The 21563-nt window shown below is 39.5% G+C and overlaps 1 protein-coding gene across 8 annotated transcripts in view; it reads left to right on the top strand.

Moving 5' to 3' along the window:
* CDK12 (cyclin dependent kinase 12) overlaps positions 1–21563 on the top strand; it is a 74343-nt gene that overhangs the window by 33064 nt on the left and 19716 nt on the right. For 4 of the 8 annotated variants that reach the window (XR_004302315.1, XR_004302318.1, XR_004302317.1 and 1 more), the window contains exons 9-14: positions 1960–2037; positions 2935–3051; positions 3793–3924; positions 5406–5617; positions 6554–7006; positions 10894–11311. Coding sequence is in view for 3 of the 8 variants with exons in the window: in XM_032428529.1 (XP_032284420.1) it covers positions 1960–2037; positions 2935–3051; positions 3793–3924; positions 5406–5617; positions 6554–7006; positions 10894–11606 (1705 nt within the window). In the remaining 5 variants the exon portion in view is untranslated. Of the gene's footprint in view, positions 1–1959; positions 2038–2934; positions 3052–3792; positions 3925–5405; positions 5618–6553; positions 7007–10893; positions 20180–21563 lie in introns of those variants that run through there. The other 4 variants (XM_032428529.1, XM_032428528.1, XM_032428530.1 and 1 more) reach the window with 4 other exon arrangements.

Here is a 21563-nt window from a genome sequence, read left to right as displayed (position 1 = left end):
CTTTCTATCACTGTAGATTGATTTCCATTTCTAGATTTTCATATAAATGGAATCATGCAGTATATATTCTTTTTCCCTCTTGTATCTTTTACTCCGCATAATTATTTTGAGATTTATTCATGTTAGATTCACTAATTGTTAACATCTTGCCACATTTGCTTTTATATTCATGTGTGTGTGTATGCACACATCTTTTTTCCAGAACTATTTGAAAGTAGTTGTATATATCGTGCTCTTTCCCTTCTTAATATTTAATGTACATTTTTAAAAAGATTTTATTTATTTATTAGAGAACACAAGCAGGCAGAGCAGCAGGCAGAGGGAGAGGGAGAATCAGACTCCCCACTGAGCAGGGAGCTTGATGTGGGGCTCGATCTGGGGCTCAATCCCAAGACCCTGGGATCATGACCTGAGCTGAGGGCAGATGCTCAACCGACTGATCCACCTAGTTGCCCTTAATATACATTTCTTAAGAACAAAGATATATCTCATATATAATCACAGTACCATTATCAAATTCAGGAAATTTAACATTGATACACTATCTTTTAAGTTGTTTAGCTTACATTCCATGTTCTTATTTTTTCAATACCCTAATAATATCCTAGAAACAATACCTCACCTGATAGAGGATTTAATCCAGTATCATGTATTACATTTAGTTCTCATTCTTTTTTTTTTTTTTTTAACTTTTTTAAGATTTATTTATCTTAGAGAGTGCATGAGTGGGAGAGGGAGAGCGAATCTCAAGCAGACCCCATGCTAAGCTCACAGAACTCGATGCGGGGCTCTATCCTAGGACCCCGAGATCATGACCTGAGCTGAAACCAAGAGTCGGTTTAACTGACTGCACCACCAAGGTGCCCCTCGTTCTCATCCTTTACTCTGAAACAGTCCTCAGCCTTGTCTTTCATGACATTTACATTTTTTGTTGTTTTTTGTTTGTTTTTAAGATTTTAATTATTTATTTGACACAGAGAAAGAGAGATCACAAGTAGGCAGAGCAGCAGGCAGAGGGAGAGGGAGAAGCAGGTTCCCTGCTGAGCAGAGAGCCCGATGCGGGGCTCGGCTCAATCCCAGGGCCCTGGGATCATGACCTGAGCCGAAGGCAGATGCCCAACTGGCTGAGCCACCTAGGCACCCCTAGTTCTCATTCTTTACTCTGAAACAGTCCTTAGCCTTTGTCTTTCATGACATTCACATTTTTGAAGGACAGACCGGCTACTATATAGATTCAGGTTATAAAGTTTTGGCTGGAATAGTCCATAAGTGTTCCTTTCAGGTTATCACATTTGTGTTTACGTGAACCGTTTCCCTCTTATTGGTAATATTAATTTTGGACACTTAATTAAGGTGTTGTCTTTTTCCCCACTAAATAGTTACTAGTTTTCCTTTTGTAATTAAGTAATTTGTGGAGACATATTTGGGGACTTCGTAAATATTTCAGTATAATTTGGAAGACATTTTCAAAATGGAAAAGGCATTTAAGCATATTGTGTTTGAAAGTCCTGTTGAAACTGGTATCTGATGACAGTAAATGTTTCTTTATAAATACAGTGCTAAGAGGGCTGTAGTATATTGCACATTTTACAGAGCAAATGAGTGGAAAAGCTAATTTCTTTATAGGAACTGCTGAGCATCCTTGTAAAATTGAAGTATGGGTTTTTTAGTCTTTACTTCTTAATTTACAATGGAATTGATAGAAAAGGATTCTGATTCATTTTCTCTGCTTATAGACTTAATAGGTGGCAAAAGTTTGATCTCCTGGTAAATATAAATTCTTTATATTATCTATTCTCACTTCGAGAAATATTTTCTTTTACAAAACTCAGACACTGCAGCTTGGGGCTTATTTACAACATGGTATATCAGATGCAGCCAGATAGACTATAAAAGTTTATTGAGACAGGTTAGGTTCTAGGGATATCTCTCTTGACCTCTCAATTTTACTCCTTCTAGATGCATCCTTGGGGAACTGTTCACAAAGAAGCCTATTTTTCAAGCCAATCTGGAACTGGCTCAGCTAGAACTGATCAGGTACAGCTGTGCATGTGCTCTAGGTCCCCAGGTGTGATGGGTGGTCACATCTTCTAATTTCTAATACTTTTTGTCCATTCTACTAAATGAGTTTATGCTTCTTATGTCCAAGTAAGTTTCTCAGATTATTTTGTCACAGACTGTAGGTGTAAAGAAGTTGTATTCCCCTTTTTTAGGTCTTACTAAGGTCTTACCTTTTAGGTTCCCCCTTTTTAGACTTTTTAGGTCTTGCAATTTTTTTTTATTAGTTCTTCATATAAAAGCATGCCATTTTCAGTGTGGCTGTTTCATTCCTAGGTTAGATTAAGATCAGATTTATTCAGCAAACAGGCCTTAGTCCTGTTTATAACAAATTCCTTTCTCTGTTAAACTTTAGGATTTAGAAATATGTAAGATAGGTCCTTGCCTTCAAAGAGCTCAGAATTTAGCAAGTGGTACAGCATGTAAACAGATAATTAAAGGTGGTGTATAACTCATTATTTGTTATGCATTAAATTCAGTTTTCTATCAAAATTTCTTAGGCTCTCTTCTGCCAGTTTTCCTTATAGGGACATTATAGGACCAGCTCATCACTTTAATACTACTGAACAGAACAAAATTGATAATGAAAACTTTTATGGAGATTTTAAAAACATGTTTTACAGAACCAAGTATATGGATTATTTTGGACTCTTTTGCCAGGATTTTCTCTTCACTACCTTGTAACCAGTTGTTTCTGTCCTATTCCTTCTGTCCTTAAAGCAGTGAGGTCAGGTTTTACCTTTCTGCATGCCCTCTAATTTAATAAGCTAAGATTCCCCATACCTCAGGAGGTAATAATTTCTGCTTCTGTAATCTCCAGAATTCACAATGGTGACTCACTTACTACTTGTTCTGGCTTTTTTGCTTTGTTTTCAGTCGACTCTGTGGTAGCCCTTGTCCAGCTGTGTGGCCTGATGTTATCAAGCTGCCCTATTTCAATACCATGAAACCGAAGAAGCAATATAGAAGGCGTCTGCGAGAAGAATTCTCTTTGTGAGTTTGGCAAAAATGTACATCTTGTTTCTCTGTTTAACTGGTATTTAGACTTGACTTTTTCCTGGCCTGGGGAGTTAGTGTTGTTCCAACTTATGGCAGCACACCACAGGAAAACATTTTATCTTTGAACAGTATATGAATTTTATCATAGTGCTGTTGTAATTTTCTCTTATGAAGGCTATATTTTTTTATTTTTTTATTGTTTTATTTATTCATTTGAGAGAGAGAGCACAAGCAGGGGGAGAGGCAGAGGGAGAAACAAACTCCCCGCTGAGCTGGGAGCCCGACATGGGGCTCGATCCCAGGACCCAAGCCAAAGGCAGACACTTAACCATCTGAGCCACCGTTTGTTTTTATTTAAATAATCTCTACACCCATTGTGGGGCTGGTACTCAAGACCTTGAGATCAAGAGTTGATGCTCTTCCGACTAAGCCAGCTAGGCACCACTAAAGGCTTTAGATGATAGGAAATCATTTTGTTGTGAACAATATATAAATTTTCTCATAGTCCTTTTGGTCTTCCCACGATAAAAAAGGGAATGGAACTGCTGGCTTCATGTTTTATACCTGTATTATAGCACTGCATAAATCCAGTGTGGGAGCAAGTCTGCTTGCTTGTTTAGCCAGCTTCTAGCTCCCTTTCCACAGTTTTACATGGAGCTGGAAATTCAGAGACCTTTGACACAAGGTTACAGGTTTAAGAATTCTGGGGTCATTGTGAACTTGTTCTTTCCACAGCATTCCTTCAGCAGCACTTGATTTACTGGACCACATGCTGACACTAGATCCTAGCAAACGTTGCACAGCTGAACAGACTTTACAGAGTGACTTCCTTAAAGATGTTGAGCTCAGCAAAATGGATCCTCCAGAGTAAGTGCTGCTGGCCAGATAGTGACCCTAAACCTCTCACTAAGCCTGAGGAGATGAGAAACTCAAAATAATAGGTTTTTAGAAGGAATTGCAAATGGCTAAGTCCAGAATGGAGAGGTGCCCTTGAGTATTATGGTTGATAAGAGGTTTGTTTTACTGCTTTATGTTTTCTTTTTAAATAAGGAATAGATTTAGATAGGATATTTGTTCTAATTTGACTCAAGCTGTCTTTTTGTCCCTGAATCCCCAGCATATATTGCCCTGTACTACAACTGCTTTGAAAGTATTCCTTCTAGATTTTGCTCTTACCCATTTCATTTGCTTGAATCTCCTATGTCTAGGGTGACCATGTATAGCCCACATTTGGAAGGACAGTCCTAATTTTAAATAGTTTGCATCACTGTCAGGTCATATATCCCGAATTTTGATGTTGAAAATAGGGTCTTTGAATGTCTCTCTCTCATCAGAATCTTCTATATTTTCTGTATTCTGTAGAATCGTCTGAGATTCTACACTCAATGTTTCACATTTGGCAGATAAAAAGTCTTGTATCTTTGAATTTATCATTGACAGTGTTATAGCTTTCATGTCAGAGTCTTTGCGTATTTTTTTTCTTACATAAAGAAACTATCTTATCTTAAATACACAGTATTTAAAGACTGAGTCGATAGTAACCATAAATCTAATTGTTCCAAAGAAATGTCCAGATTCATTTATTGCAGTAGAATTTTGATACATTGAATGTGGCTTGAAATACATAAGCTTTTTACTGAAATTTGGAAGCTCTTATTATAGAGAGATTTTGACTCCGGTAATCTTTAGTGTAATAAGATTTGACTTGCCAGGACTGTTTGTATTATCGAATATGAAGAAGTCTGGAAATATATTAAATATATTAAAATATACTAATAAACCCCACAAAATATCGAGTCAGGGAAATTCAGTGGGTAGAAAGAAGAAAAGAACCCATTTTTTGGTCCTCACAGAACAGATAACACATAAATTGATTTTACACAAAGGTGATTTAATAATACTATACTCAGTGGTTCACCACCTTGCCTGGACTTGGACTTTTTGTAGATACTAACAAGCCAGTCATCTCTGTCCTATTTATTCCCAATTGAAACTTGACCACTAAAGTTCTCCTATATTCTTGTTATACAAAGCAAGAACAGTTGTAAGACTTAATTAACTATTTGACTGGAATGTGGGCATTTATATAGTAGGCGTGTCTCTGATATTAGCAAGATCCTTATTTCTCACTGTAGAAATCTCTTGGGCTTTTGGACTTTGATTTCCTCAGACTACCATATGCCATGATCCCTTTTACACTGCTACTATCTATTAACTAATATTTCTAGTAATTTTTATGTTATTCTTTCCATTTCCCTCTGCTCTTTGCCTTCACATTTTAATCTCTTGTTCATCCATTCACTCACTGATGCAGTCCCCCACACATTTCCCCTTTGTTTTTTTTGCAGCCTTCCCCACTGGCAGGATTGCCATGAATTATGGAGTAAGAAACGGCGACGACAGCGACAGAGTGGTGTTGTGATAGAAGAGCCACCTCCATCCAAAGCCTCTCGGAAAGAAACTACCTCAGGGACAAGTGCTGAGCCTGTGAAGAACAGCAGCCCAGCACCACCTCAGCCTGCTCCTGGCAAGGTGGAGCCTGGAACTGGGGATGCAATAGGTCAGTTCTGGGATGGAGTTTTTGTGCTTTAAGGACATGAGGGCAGGTTTTGATGGTCAAGTGCAAAGGTGTGTGTGTTTTAGTTTTTAGCCACTAAAGCGTTAATAAAGAAGTGACCTCATTATGAGGAGAAGCAGCTAAACCAAGTTTTGTACGTGTGGTCTAGAAAGTCTATAATAGATTATTTTCCTTTCAAGAAAGTGGGAATACTATATTTCAACTAGATGTACAGCATAAATCAGTAAATTGGGCCATATTTAAGGTTCATTTACCCATGGTTCTCTAACATGTAATTTGGAGCTCTGTTTATGTTAGATTTGTTAAGACCTTCTTAGAATCTAATCATTTAAATTACAATTGCTATTAAATGTAGTTAGTTCTGTAGAAGGTTATTTGATCTGAATATATCCAAAACTGTGTAATAGGGAACTATTACAGTAAAGTAGTTCTCCTCTGGTACCATCAGTTTTTCTGAACTATAGGTATTCTTTCCATGGCTCACTTTCCCTTCCCTGTCCACCTACTAGAGTGGTTTTTAACACTGGCTGCACATTCAAATCGTCTGGGAAGCTTGAAAAGTAAACACTCCTGAACAATTGCCAGATCTCTGGGGATGGAAACTGAGGCATCTGAATTTTACAATCTCTCCTAGTAATTCTGATGTACAATAAGGGTTATAAGTCACTGACCTTGAAGAATATAGGTAAAAAGAAATCACTTTTACTCACAGTACAGAGATGTTTAAGCTTGTTCCTATATTTTTAAGTGAAAATATAAAGAATAACAAATTATTTTGATAATTTGAGGCATGAAAAATGAGATACTCAAAATGAAACTTCATACATTGAATGTTGTAAGTTGTTATTGCCAGTTGAAGAAGGCAAAGGTCCTTAACCTGCCTCATCCTCTTATATTGGCTCCACTGTCTGTCCACAGGCCTCGGTGACATCACACAGCAGTTGAATCAAAGTGAATTGGCAGTGTTACTGAATCTGCTGCAGAGCCAAACCGACCTGAGCATCCCTCAAATGGCTCAGCTGCTTAACATCCACTCCAACCCAGAGATGCAGCAGCAGCTGGAGGCCCTGAACCAATCCATCAATGCCCTAACTGAAGCCACTTCCCAGCAGCAGGACTCAGAGCCCATGGCCCCAGAGGAGTCTTTGAAGGAGGCACCTCCTGCCCTAGTGGTCCAGCCTTCAGCAGAACAGACAACCTCTGAAGCTTCAAGCACACCAGCTGACATGCAGAATATGTTGGCAGTTCTTTTGAGTCAGCTGATGAAAACCCAGGAGCCCACAGGCAGCCTGGAGGAAAACAACAGTGACAAGAACAGTGGGCCACAGGGGCCCCGAAGAACTCCCACAATGCCACAGGAGGAGGCAGCAGGTAAACAGACCGGTCATGAATCTCATTGAGCTCAGGTGCTGTTGATCCTCTTAAAAAATCTCTTTAACATTTTCTTTTTCACATCAGTGGCCTCAGTTTCAGTTTTCTGTAACCTAGTCTACAGGAGAACATAGCACCCAATGATGTATTTCTTTCCCGGCTTCTATTTAAGTCTCAGAGCTTCTCAAAACACCTTTAATATACTGATTGTTTTTCCATTTCCTAGGAGGTAGGTAAGTAAAGCCTCTGTATTCCAACCCAAGGAAACCACAACCGTAGCTAGTGATACATCTTGAACCACTGTGTGATTGGTGGCCAACTAGTACTAGCACTTGAAAATCTGCCTTCCAAATATAAACCATCATCAGATTGTACTAGTAGTCAGTTTTACTCTAGTGTAGTGAATACTGGATACCAGTCTTACCTGAAAGATATAGTCAAGAAAACTCTAATAAAATGCCATTGTTAATCTCCTGAGGAGTAATTTGGAAATATTTCTAAGTAGATAACTGACACTATACATTTCCTTTCCCCCAAAATTATAGTGTATAAAAATGCTTTTTAAAAATCTGTTTTTCTAAAAGAGACAATTGAATGGACCCCAAATTAGGAAGTGAGCATTACATAAAGAAAAACCTGAAAAAGGAAATATGTTATACCTTGATCTGGCATGACCACAGCACACAATTTTATTAGAGGAAAGAAAAGTTTAAATTTTCTAATTCTGATTTACAGTCTATTTGCAAAATGCTTACTTGTCTGAAAGTGTTTTCATCTCGTTGGAAATTTTCGCTGTCCATGAAGACCCCATGAATTGGGGAATGAGAAGAGGCACAAGGGCTGAGGAAGTACACTAACCTTCAACTTTAGGTTGTCCTACATTCACATTTCATATTGGATGGTGCGGAAAGTATATGCCTTTTTTCTACTGGTATACAAATAATATAAGCTATTTTTCACATGTAAAGCTTTTTAAAACTGGAAGATAACATAAATAAAATTAACCCCTTTACTTTACAGATAGGGAAACTGAAATCCAGGGAGTTTAAATAAGCCTGCCTGTGGTCCCACTGCTGGAACCGTATTATTGGCAGAGGCAGAATTAGGACTGGTGTACTTTTCTTAATATGTTTCTTTTTAATGTGTTTTTTGATTCACTTTGTTACCCTGTCATACTGATTCCAGTTGCTTTTAAGAGACTTTAGAACATGAAATAACAGAGAAAGCTAATCTAGAATTAAAGCAGGGCTTTTTGCCTCCTCTCCCATACCTTCCTTCTCCTCCCCACCCCAGCAGAAAAATTCAGCTATAATCAAAATACCTGGAAGAAGTCGTTCAAATTAAATAATACAGTGATTGAAAGATATTCACCCAATAATTGAGCTAAGAAGCTATCAGCCAGATGGTGAGATTGAACTAAAATTAAGGCCTGGCCTATGGCCAGAAATTGTTGGATTTACTTTTCAGAGGAGAATAAAAATACCACTCCTCATTATTAGCCACCCCTGGATTATCCAGTTCTCCCTGTCTCTCCTGTTTTTGTTTCTCCCCTGCTGCCTCTCTTTTGGCCATTTTACCGTTCAGTAGCACTTCCACCAGAGGGCAGACTGAATAAGCCAGAGAAGGTGAAAATCTATCACTTTGACTATGTTTAGCTACTCTTTACTTGTGTGGGGAAAGGGTTATGATTGAAATCTAATGAGTCAATTGAAATAAATAAGTTATTTGTACATTTCATTAATACCTCCCTCCATTAATCAGACTATTAAGAATTGGTAATATTGTTAACACTAAATCTTAAAATAGTATGACTTTTAAAATGTGATCTTTATTTTTAACTCCTTTAAGAAATTTTATTTAATAGTTCTTTACAATTTATTTGCTTTTCTACGTTGAGGTGGTTTTCATCCTCATACATGTGAATTTGAACTCAAGAATTAGTTCTATTGAAACAGTATTTACACAAAAGGCAAAGTTTAAGTATAAAAACTAGTATAGCTGGAAGAATAAGTTTAACTTTGCTCGTTTTTGTAGTTAGGCATTTTTACAGTTGTTTGCCATTGGTATTAAAAAACAAAACAAAACTGGTGTTTTATTTTATGTATAGTCCAAAACTACTTTTAAATATAACTGATACTGAGATATTCTTAGGTAGTGAGATATATAGTATTGGCAGCAAAAAGCTCTGAAATCTATAGATGTTTGTAGGCCAGTTAGCTCTCCTTTTTCAGTATGTCTTCTTTTCAGTTGTGAGTTTTCTGTAGCTAATTTTTTGTCCTTAAATTCATTTTTACCTACCACCTAGTCAAACAGCCAACCTGTCAACAAGCAACTTGGGTGGGTACTGTATACAGGGTGGCCGACCCATCTCTGTATTGTCCTGGTTTTAAAACTGAAAGTCAGCAACCTGAGAACCTGCTCAGTCCCAGGCAACTTGGGACTGTTGGCCCCCCTACTTGTATGGTACATAAAGCACCTGAACTTATCCTTCCAGGGCACAACGTTACAATATTATGTTTTCAGAGTACTTTCACCTGCATGCTAAGTGAATACATACTTAACTTTATTGATTGTCTTTGCAAAATATAATTGTGGTAAATATGCTACCAAAATACTTTATAACGAAAAACTATTTTTGGCTTGTCTGAGTAATGACTTTTATATCACTAGCTCAGATAATAAAGAATTGACTATATGGACATTTAAAAATATGGTTCCATAGGGAACAGAAAAATCAATCATTTGGAAGATATCCCAAAACATTAAACCTTTTCTTCAGCAGGGTGACTCCCAACTCTTTAAAAGCACTGTTCTGATTGTATTTGGTTTTGTATGTCTTCAAACTCACAACATTTTACATCTCTACTCTCCGACCTTGGCAGGAGTTACCAGACAATGATTGCCAAGCTAAGGCAAATTTAGCCAGCAGTGGGGTTGGGGCATGGGGTTGTGGGAATGCGGGGAGTGGTTCAAGAAAGACAAAGATCTTTGGAAAGACAGAGTATAGTATATTAAGTTCAATACATTTCTAAATACTCCGTTCTTGTCACCGTCTCCAAGATAAACAGATGTTTATCAACAGCCCATTCATTCTGCATGACATTACGATAAGTGATTTTTTTCATAGCATGGAAAAAAATGCAGGAGGTTGGGAAACAAAATAGAAAATTATGATAGATTAGTCTTTATAATTACTGTAACATAGAAAGCTGAATGACAGAATGGTGGTTAATATCCCTTTCTTCAGAATGTGATTATGGGGAGAGGGGACTAAGGTTGGAGAAGCAAGTGTATGTTTATACATGACGGTAATGAAAGGTTTTTACTTTATTTCATCTCTCCTGTATATTCTTTAAGTTCTATTTCAGGTGTTAACCTTATATCATCAAATGTTCTGTAAAATGTGTTAGCTAAGTCCATACAAGGTCTCCTATTGTACAGCAAGATTATGTGCTAGAAATGTGACCACAACATGTGTATTATTTCCTCTCATCTTCCTTCTTTCTACTTTATTTTCATTAATGTTTTGATCCAACAGCAAAAAGGGGCGGGAGGCTGCCAACAGCCTACATATTAGAACAGTTCCTTAAGGAAGGAAATGGAGGAAATCTCAGACAAAAATCAGGACAATCATTTGAAACATATGATCTTTTTTACACCAGCTGTTAGATTCAGAATGCAACTGTTTTATTTTAATCACTTGATTTTATTTATAAATTGCAATTTTCTGATCCCAAGATTTTATTCTTTATATATATTTGGTTACTTGTATTGATACTTGTTTATGTCGGGCAGTGTATGTGTGTGTGTATGTGTGTGTGTATGTTTGTGTTTATAATCACATGTGATTTTTAAGATGGTGTTTAAAAGAAGTAACCCTTCCACAGCATGTCCTCCTCACATTCTTCCACCAGAGAAGAGGCCCCCTGAGCCCCCCGGACCTCCACCGCCGCCACCTCCACCCCCTCTGGTTGAAGGCGATCTTTCCAGCGCCCCCCAGGAGTTGAACCCAGCCGTGACAGCCGCCTTGCTGCAACTTTTATCCCAGCCTGAAGCAGAGCCTCCTGGCCACCTGCCACATGAGCACCAGGCCTTGAGACCAATGGAATACTCCACCCGACCCCATCCCAACAGGACTTACGGAAACACTGATGGGCCTGAAACAGGGTTCAGTGCCACTGACACTGATGAACGCAACTCTGGTCCAGCTTTGACAGAATCCTTGACCCAGACCCTGGTGAAGAACAGGACCTTCTCAGGCTCTGTGAGCCACCTTGGGGAGTCCAGCAGTTACCAGGGCACAGGGTCAGTGCAGTTCCCAGGGGACCAGGACCTCCGTTTTGCCAGGGTCCCCTTACCATTACACTCAGTGGTCGGGCAACCATTCCTGAAGGCTGAGGGAAGCAGCAACTCTGTGGTACATGCAGAGACCAAATTGCAGAACTATGGGGAGCTGGGGCCAGGAACCACAGGGGCCAGCAGTTCAGGAGCAGGCCTTAACTGGGGGGGCCCAGCTCAGTCTTCTGCTTATGGAAAACTCTATCGGGGGCCGACAAGAGTCCCACCAAGAGGGGGAAGAGGGAGAGGAGTTCCTTACTAACCCAGAGACTTCAGTGTCCTGAAAGATTCCTTCCCTATTCATCTTTCCATCCAGTCCTCTGAAACATTAATGAAATCATTTGCCAGAGCGAGGTAATCATCTGCATTTGGCTACTGCAAAGCTGTCTGTTGTATTCCTTGCTCACTTGCTACTAGCAGGCGACTTATAAAATAATGATGTTGGCACCAGTTCCCCCTGGATGGGCTACAGCCAGAACAATTACTTCAACTCTACCTAGTAGATACAAGTAGAGAATGTGGAGAGGGTCATTAAATTGAAAAGTAAATGTTGTATTAGTTCATTTGCCTGCACTTCTCGAGCAGAAGAAAAGGAGAACAGTTTCAATTTTGAGATGGCTCAGGAGAGGCTCTCTTTAGGTTTTTAAAATTTGGGGATTTTTTTTTATGATTTCTTTTGAATTTTGTTTTTTTGTTTTGTTTTCCTTTAAAGATAATAGTGTTCACAAAATTTGAGCTACTCTTAGGCTTTTGCTATAAGGGAAACAGAGTGACTGGCTGATTTAAATAAATGTTTCCTTCCTCTCCACCATCTCACAATTTTGCTTTCAGGTGAACTCTTTTTTTCCCCATTGAGCATCTTGAACATACCTTTTTTCCAAATAAATTACTCATCCTTAAAGTGTGCTCTGCTTTGACAAAAGACATGCCCCTCTCCCTGCACATGAAGCAGGTTGTAGAAAGAGGCAATCTTGGGCATGTAGGTAGATTTACCCCATTTCTTCCCTTTTTTACTCCTTCTTTATAGTTTCTCGTTCTCTCTCTCTCTGTGTCTCTTTTTGAGGCATTTGTTTGGAAAAAATTTAATCGTTGAGATGCCCAAGAACCTGGGATAATTCTTTACTTTTTTTTGAAATAAAGGAAAGGAAATTTAAACTCCTATATTGTTCTCTGTAACTTTTCAATTCTAAAATGTTTTTGTTTTTTAAAAACCATGTTCTGATGGTGAAGTTGATTTATAAATGCAGACAGCCTAGGACATTGCTGTTGAACTGGGGTTAGAGATGATGCCTCCATAACTAGAGGGCTAGTAAGAGCAGTTAGCATACTGTTTACACATATATTTTTATGTCAAAAAATCCTTTGAAAGAGAGCACTGTAGTATTGTCAAAAAGAAAAGAAATACATCCTGAAAATACATGGAAATGTAACTTAGTTTAGGGTGCATATTTTTCTGAAGATCTATCAATATCTGAGACCTTTTTTAAAAAATAATTTTAAAAGAACAGACCATGAGAAAGAACAGTATTGACATATACACATCTCAGCATGTATATCCTGCCAATTCTTTTAGGGAGTTTGCTCTAGGAGATTTGATTTTGGTTTTGTTTTTGGTAAAAGGGGTTAAATTATGACTTCATCGCAAGAATTTTGCCTTATAAACAGGAAATGGAAAAGGGAAGGGCTTCAGGGTGGGATAACTTGGGAGGCTTCTCATTCTGGCTTCCACTTCTATGTGAATACCAGCATATAATGTGTTTTAAAAACATACACATTCATATAAGTTATCTGCACAGACTTAGACCTTTGTGAAACGTAGTTAGGGCCCTTTTACAAAGAAAAGGCAAACATGCTTCAGCATCTTGGAGAATAGTTTTCAGAACTCAAGTGAAGTTTTGTGTTTCAATGCCAAGTTCTTATATTAAAAAATAAAAACTACTTGTAAGAGAAAGGTGCACTAATAAAAAAAAAAAAAAGAAGAACCCTCTTCAGATACTTACATGAAGACTATTTTCCCCTGTTACTGAAATAGGTAGATATCCGGTGTGTGTATTTCTTTATTATTCTCTGGGTTTTGGCCTTGCCCTCATGGGCAAACATTGATTAGAGGAAGAACCTTCTAGCCATTTTGGCATTGATGGCTTTTTATACCAGTGTGTCCAATTAGATTTGCTAGGCTCACTGACATGCTATTGGAAAATTTCATTAAAGTTCATCTGAACCTTTTGTCTGTTGACTTCTTAGTCCTCAGACATGGGCCTTTGTATTTTAGAATATTTGAGGCATTGGGCCCCACTCCCATTTTTGATTAAAGAACTTAAGCCTGGGATACTTTCAAAAGTATCTATTCAGTGAAAATAATTGGTCTCCCATCAAATATGAATAAAATTCTCTATATTTTAATTACATTTTGGTTATCAGCAGTCATCAATAATGTTTTTCCTTCCCCCTTCCCACCCCTTATTTTTAATTATGCCAAATATTCTAAATAATATACTTAAGTTTCCATTCCCCCATCCCTACTACTAGGGAAGGGGGTGAGTGTATGTATGGTGTGCGTATGTGTGTGTGTGATCCTATCTCACCCCCCTACCCCCATTTGGGGAGTGTAGCCTTTACAATGAAAAAAGTTTGGTAATTTTGACTATTTCTAAAAGCAGAGGAAAAAAGAAACTCAAATATCCTGGAATCTGTGTGGAGGAAGAAAAGGTATTTGTTAATTTTTCAGCTATGTTATCTATAAATGTGATAGAAGTAAAGTTTTGGCAGAATTTCAACTTGACTGTTAGAAAATTACAAACCCAATTTTATTCAAAAGTGGTTTTTGTTTTGTTTTAATTATTGTACCATGGGAGATAAGTCCATTAAATACATTATTTTGAACAGATGAGAAATCTGATTCTGTTCGTGAATGTAAGGCAAAACTGGTTTGACCATGATCATTTTTTGTGGTTTTGAAAACAATTTTGTTTGACCCAGTTTCCTTAGTTTTTTCCTCAACTGTCCATAGGAATGATAAAATGACATCAAAGCAGGGCAGTAGCACAAATTTGTAAGTAGGACGTTTTTGTTAGCTTATGCCATAGACATCACCCAGCCACTGTGTGTGTGTGTGTGTGTGCGCGCGCGCGTGCGTGTGTGTGTGATATGCATATATAGTTACAGTACTAAAATGGTTACCAGCAGGTTTTGAGAGAGAATGCTGCACCAGAAAAGTGTCAGTTGCCACCTCATTCTCCCTGATTTAGGTTCCTGACACTGTATTCCTTCTCTCTCTTGTTTTTGCCCCACATCGGGTGTACCTTGTCTATGTACAGATATTTTGTAATATATTAAATTTTTTTCTTTCAGTTTATAAAAATGGAAAGTGGAGATTGGAAAATTAAATATTTCCTGTTACTATACCACTTTTGCTCCATTGCATTTACTTCTTAACCTGTAGCCTCTGAGCAGATCTAATTGCGTGTAAAGGGTTTTTTCCTCCACTTTATCTTAGGAGTTCTTTGTCTCAGAATCTCTGTAGTCTCATAAAATATCCAAAAAAAAAAAGTTCTCAGGGTTTGAAGAGGTGCTTCAAGACACTAGACTAGGAAATAGAGAAGAAAAAAAGTTGGGGAAACTGTAAGGTGATTTTTTTTTTAAGTAGAAATAGTTACACAAATGATGGTGACAGGCCATCAAGAGTTGAGCCTCATGTACCCCGACTCCTCCTGAAAGGAGAGGTAAGTGGGTTTGAGCTCAGCTTGTCAATGGAAGTTGGTAAGAGGCTGTTTAGACCAAAGAATAGTCTCTTAAATATAACCACCCCCCACCAGTTCTTATGTTACCATGAGTAGAGTAGGCATGGAGATTAGTGTTCCTAGGTCTGTTGAGATTTCCTGATGTGTTGCCAATCCAGGAAATGAGTAAAGTTTGTTTATAAAGGTAAAATTCCTGTTACCTTCAAAATTTTTCCTATCTCCACCTGAGGAGGGAATTGTTTTCCCTTCTCTTTCATGGTTTAGGACACTGAGACCTAAAACTTCCCTTGTGTTGCTGCAGTCCTGGTAGTTATGACCTAAGTAGGCAGACAGCAGATAGAACCCATTAGAAGACAGAAAGGAAGAGGGGAGATAGGTTATCAGGAAGTTGTTGGTGGGGTGAGCAATCATATAAGGTTAAAGGGTACACCAGAACAAGGAAATTAGGAAGATGAATTCAAATACTGGTGATGAGGGTTGCCAGCCTGTTTTTGAATCTCCAAAGTTTATGATGCCTGTGAGCTCTCCTGTCTTTACCCAGAAGGAGAATGGAGCCCAAGATTGTTCCAATTCCTGGAATCCTGTGTTCCTGGTTAGCCTCCAGAGAAAAGGAATTTGTTTTTGGTCTCCATATATTGCAGATTCATTACTAGGAGTGTGAACTTCAATCGACTAGAGAATATTGTTTCCACTTCATAGCAGTGGCAGTCTTTTTAATTCTGGGCCTAAAGGCTGAGGACCTAACTAACATGGACTTTTTTCTCTGTCACAACCAAGGCTATTTCTAATTAAAAACCATGCTGTTTCAGTATCTACATTTCTTCAGAACTGTCTTTTCCCAGAGAGGTATCCTTAACCATATGGTAAAGTTAATGCCTCAGGGAAGTTAACAGTTAATGTTCTTCGTGCTGGGATTTCCTTTGTTATTAAAGATTGCCCCATAGTTTGACTGTGTTTCAGGTATGAAGTTACTTCTCTGTTCACAACTTAGTCATCCTGAAGGGCTAGGTGGAATGGAAGTGGGGAGTTCAAGTGAGTAAATGTTCAACCATTCCAAGGGAGAGGTGGGACTGCTAAGTCTTTTGGTTGTCCTGAGAGGCAAGGTGAGCATTTCTGGACACATTGGTTAATTTTACTGTCCAGGTGTGGCATTTCTCATCTATAGGAATACTTTTAATGTTCCTGTAACCTTAAGAATACTCTCACGTGAACATTTACTCCAAACTAGAGTTGAAAGACTTTGGGGGAAGTATGACACCTGGAGGAATTGCTGGTGGTATTCTACCACTCCTCTCCCATATACAGCCATCTCTCCATCTCCTGTCCACCCACTTTTCATTTCCTATTTTTCACTCACTGCCCACCTTGCATGCATTAGGCCTACCAGGGGTATCGATTGCTTAATCCTGCAGGATATTTAGAGTTACTGCTGCTTCATAGTTTTGAAGGGTGATGAGAGGCAACTCAGAAGACAAATGTCTATTCCAGATCCTCAACTTACTGGGTAAGAGGTGAGGGAGGAAGCAAAATAACCATGCTTTCTTACTGCTAAGGAGATTTTAATATACATTGTGTGGGGTACAAGAGATTCCTTTACTGGTCTAGGAAGGGCAGGGAATCTCAACACTTCACTTCATCCTCTTCCCTCATATCCTGAGACATGCTTTTGGTGATGACATTTCTGAGCTCAGTTGCAGATGGTGTCTGTGGGAAGTAAAGCTTGGTGAGTGAGAAGAGGGCCCTGCTATCCATGAGAAAGCAGATGAGGATTGCTTCGATGCCCTGGTGATTAATCACTAAAGTGCCAAAATGCTTTGGCCACTGGATTGCTCTCATACCTATCTCAAAAATTAGTAGTCCAAGGCTGAGAGAAAGGGGCTGATATGAAGTGTGTCTTTAATACTCTCTAGATGGGTGGTTGTTAGTGAAACTTACTCAATATGTAGCCCATAGCCACAGCATACTTCTCTGGAATAAGAGAATATAGCCATAAAGCAAGTTCACTTAGACATAGGTTTCCTAGGACCTGGAAATAGATGGATTTTTAGATGTTTTGCTCTGGCATGGTTGTAAACAACAGATAATGTTGATAGTTCCAAAGGAATGAAGGGCATTTTAGCCAAGCCAAACCATCTCTTGAAGGAGGCAGCATGGAGAAACCCTATAAGGGCTATAATGTAGCGGTCAGAGCTAAGTGAAAAACAAAGCCTGGGTCCTGGAGGATGTTTTTTTCTTTACTGTAAGGAGCCTATTCCAATGGCTGTCTCAGGGAGAGGATCCTTTTACCTCCTGTGTCTCAGAACTACAACAATACTTACCTTGTAGGTGAAGTGAGGATCAGCTTGTAGACAGACAACCCTCCCCACCAAGGCTAATGCAATTTTGAATGCTTTTGGCCCTGGAGAAAAGAGGCTGAATTCAAAGACTTAGAGAAAGCTTAGGAGTCTGATCCTTTTTATAAATTCGGGAACTTCTGAGTATGGCCTTTTTTACCAGTATTTGCATTTTATATTAGGGAGCCAAAGGTCTCATACAATATGAAGCAATAGGAGAAGGAGATGTAAAAAAGGGAAAGAACTCTAGAGCAGTCTGTTAGCTGGGCTGCAGAAAGACACTTAGGGTATAATTGCTTTTAAAGAAGACATAGAGATATGGGGTGGAAGGAAAAATTATGGTTGGGCTAGTAAAAAGGGATAATTGCCTTAAAGGTTTACAGTTCATTTTAGGGAGGCCCCATTAAAGCACCACCTTGAGTAAAGAGTTCCCCTTGATTACAGTAGTGTTACCTTTATGGTTGGAGGATGGGCCTAGAACCCTTAGGTTGGGAGATGCTTTGAAGATGTTTTCACTTAGGGAAGCTTGATTATATTAGACAAATAACATATAAGGAAATTTTGCTTCCCACTGCTATCTACATAGTTCAAGAGAATAATTCAGAAATAAGGAAGGGATGATACGGATGCATCACTTTAAAAGGTTATTTGTATTTATGGAGTTTTAAAACTCCTGAAAGTGGTTTTGTGTATTTTAGGCCAACCTGGAAACTAGTGTTATTCCTCTCTCCTTTGTTTTTAGATCCAAGTGAAGGCAGTGCATAGAAGAGTAAATAAACCAGAATATGTGAATTAGAGTCACAGACTGTTAGAATTACAAAAGGACATTAGTTTGTCTAGTTCAGTGCTGTCTTCAGCCAGTGAACAAATAGGCCCAGAAAGGTTGAGAACCTGTGGTTTGGGGAAGAAGGGAGAGAATAAGAACCACTGTTGTTGGGAACCTACTATGTGTCAGGCACTGTGCTGAATGCTTTGCTTGTATTATCTTGATTGTCAAGTACCTTGAGGCTAAAAGATGGAAGGAATAAAAGGCAAATCCCTCTTACTATCCTGAGCAATAAGTAGGTGATAAAGGGGAGTGGCAGATCACTTTTTCCTGTCTAACCACATAGGGCTAAACTATAGGAAGTGAAGAGTCGGCGTTTGAGAGTGAGGTTAATCTAAGGAAGTACTCGCTAAATAGTTGAGACTCATGAATAACTTCTCTATTCCTGGGAACCTTCCAAAAATGTGATGGTCAGAGGTAGGCTAGAGGCAGGGCTGGTAGAGAACAAGATTATTCTTGGCTCTGGGATTGATTTGCATTCTAGAAAATCAGCTCATGACCTGAGAATATAGATTAATCTTAGAAATAGGGAACAACATAGGGCATCTCCTCCTAAGGGGTCTTCAAAGAAAAGTGTTTATATCCTAAGAATCAAGGAGATAAACATATGCCTTTGGTGACCGTGCTTGTTTTGGGGTTTTTGTTTTGTAACACACTTTGAAGTCATGAAACAGTTTATAATTTTGGAAAGACTCAGTGCCAGGTTCAATGTTGATAGGAGCAGGTGGCAGCCTGAACATTGCTAGTGAGAATAAGATTTTATTCCTCATAGTTGTTTGATATGATATCCCAAGTGTTAAACCATGAGGCTGCTTCAGTGGGGAGTGGTAATATCATTAGCTGAGTCATGTCCTGAGTACAGGACAACTTCTGGGGAAGATTAAGGGAGGATCTCACTTTTTAAAGAAGCTTTTGGATCTAGTGAGATGAGTCTTATACTTGGTTGGGAAGTAAGGAATCAGTATTTATAAGTCAGCACATTAATGCAGGCTATAAAATAAGATAGTAACCTAGTACAGATTTAGCCATAGCCAAGAAATAATTCCAAAAGTTGAGTTAACCAGAAAAGAATTCTTTGAAGTAATGAAGATAGGGGAACAGAAGAGGTGTTCAGATGAAGAAAACTTACAGAAGAAGGTTTATGTGTGTTTTGTGCAGAAGGCTTTGAATGGGCTAGTCAGGGTGGTAAAGGAGAGAAATATTAAGAAATAAAGTCGGAGAAGCAGTCTTGTGGGCCTGAATGAGGAGTTCAGATTTGATTTGGTAAGCATTAACAGGAAGCAGAGCATGGTGGGATGAATATGATGTTGAGGACTTTCGCGGCCATACTGGGTCAAGGAAGCAGGAAAGCTTGCTAGGATATTTTTGTTCTTGTCCAGATGTGAGGCCCTGAGGGCCTGCACTAGAGTGGGACAAAGAGCATGAGAAGAAAGGAAGGGGGTCCATAGGAATTAGCAAGGTTTGATGATAGTTTGGATATAAGAGGAGAGATGACCCCAGGACATTAATCCTGTTGATGGTGATGAGAGCTTGGAAAGAGGTAGCTGCTTTGTTTTTTTTACTTCATTAACCAGTTGATGGGATGTGTCTTTGTTCAGTATTGCAGGGTCTAGGTGGGGGCAGCACCCCTAGGAAATAGTGAAGCTTGTGCTCTGTGCCCAGACTATCCATCTGCACTCTGCCCTTTGCAGGTGGGAGATCCAGGTAAAAGAGAGTTTATTGCTGGGGTTTTCCCACAGGCTTAAAGAATGCTATCCCTCTCCAGATCTAGGAAAGAAAATAGTTTTTTGCCAGTTTCTTCCCCTTTAATGCTTTGAAAATGGGATATGACTAGCCTGTGGCAGCATGTGGCTGTGGATGCACAATTCTCTGGCTTGTTTCTTGGAAGGCCTTTTTCTGTCCCTCCCTGGGGGTCATTTGTATCTCTGGTTTCTGCTCCCAGAGCCATAAAGTGGGAGCCCCCATTTATTAATTGGGTTGGGATTGGGGAGGGGGTCCACAGGGGACTCTTTAGTGCAGCAGGCGGGGGTCTTCCCGAATGAGCCCATTAGCCAGCCCCAATGGCAGCTGAAACGGGGCCGCAGCCAAGTCCTCTCCGTTTCAAAAACCCTCCATCGCCTGCAGCAGATCAGAACAAGGCCTGCGGGAGCCCTTAGCTTCTGATTGCAGCTGTGAGGAAGGACAAAACAATTTATAGGAAGCCAAGTAGCTCCTGTCTCACTATCTTTTCCTTTCTGACTTTGGGGAGGGGCAAGACTGGGATGTGGTGCCACCCACACACCATAGCTTCTTACAAGGCGGGTATAGGCCTGAAGTAGGAGAGAACAGTAGTGAGTGTATTTGCGCTGATTGGACATTTATGTCAATGCTCTGGATGTGTTTACACATGTCCTTGCTTTCTTCTTCCATCCACATGCAGTTGTATTTGATACATGGTCCTCCCTAGGGCAAAGCCAAGTGTGTGCTCAGATAGTCTCAGTTGTATGTTGGGGGGCATGCTTATCACACTCTTTCCTGCCCCATACATCTGCCTTGTGTCTTCTCTGCCTTATCAAGATTCAGGGTTAGAGTTAGATCACCTTCTTAATATATCTTCAAAATAGAAGGAGTTTGGCACTGAAAGGAAGGCCTCCTACTGGGACTCCCTCATTTGTCCCTTTAAGCCAGCATGAGAAAAGCAGGCATCTCTAGGGGAGCTTCTTTCTGCAGTGGCCCAGAGAGAAGGTGTGAAGGGCAGGAATGCCTCACTTCCTGATAAAAGGAAGTGTCTCCTTCCTCATAGAATCACAGTCGGCCAGAGCTAGAAAGGGACCCTAGAGATCACCTAATTCACTCTTTCAGTGTACAGAGTGGGAAACAGCTTTGGGGAAGGGAATGCCTTGCCCACTGTCTCATAGTGAGTGAGTTGGTGGCAGCCAGCCAAAACTGGAGTCCAAGAGGCCAGAATCTTAACCTACTTGAGTATAGAGCCCCCGACCTTAAGATTGCCAATTCCTGTGACCGCTGAACTTCCTCAGGAAAGGAAGGTAGGGCTGTGAGGTTTTGAGGGGGAAAGGTAGATTTGGAAAACATTAGTAGAAAAATTGAGAAGTTTTATGTGTTTTACCTCAAAGACTCATCTCTCCATGACCTGCAGATTGTACAAGTGTAATTTTTATGTAGTCAGGAGCTCTGGTTCATTGGGGAAGCAAGTGGCAGCCGCCGCCGAAGATCTCGATGCCCCCAAAGTTACCCCCAAGTTCCAGGAGCACTTTGCCACCAGCTCTGGGGTTTGGGAAGCAGGCCTCTGAGACCCAGTGAGGAATTCACCCTAAATCTCA

The sequence above is a fragment of the Phoca vitulina genome, unplaced genomic scaffold, assembly GCF_004348235.1.
Source record: "Phoca vitulina isolate PV1807 unplaced genomic scaffold, GSC_HSeal_1.0 scaffold40, whole genome shotgun sequence".
NCBI classification, from domain to species: domain Eukaryota; kingdom Metazoa; phylum Chordata; class Mammalia; order Carnivora; family Phocidae; genus Phoca; species Phoca vitulina.
This window is presented reverse-complemented; position numbering and strand designations above follow the sequence as displayed.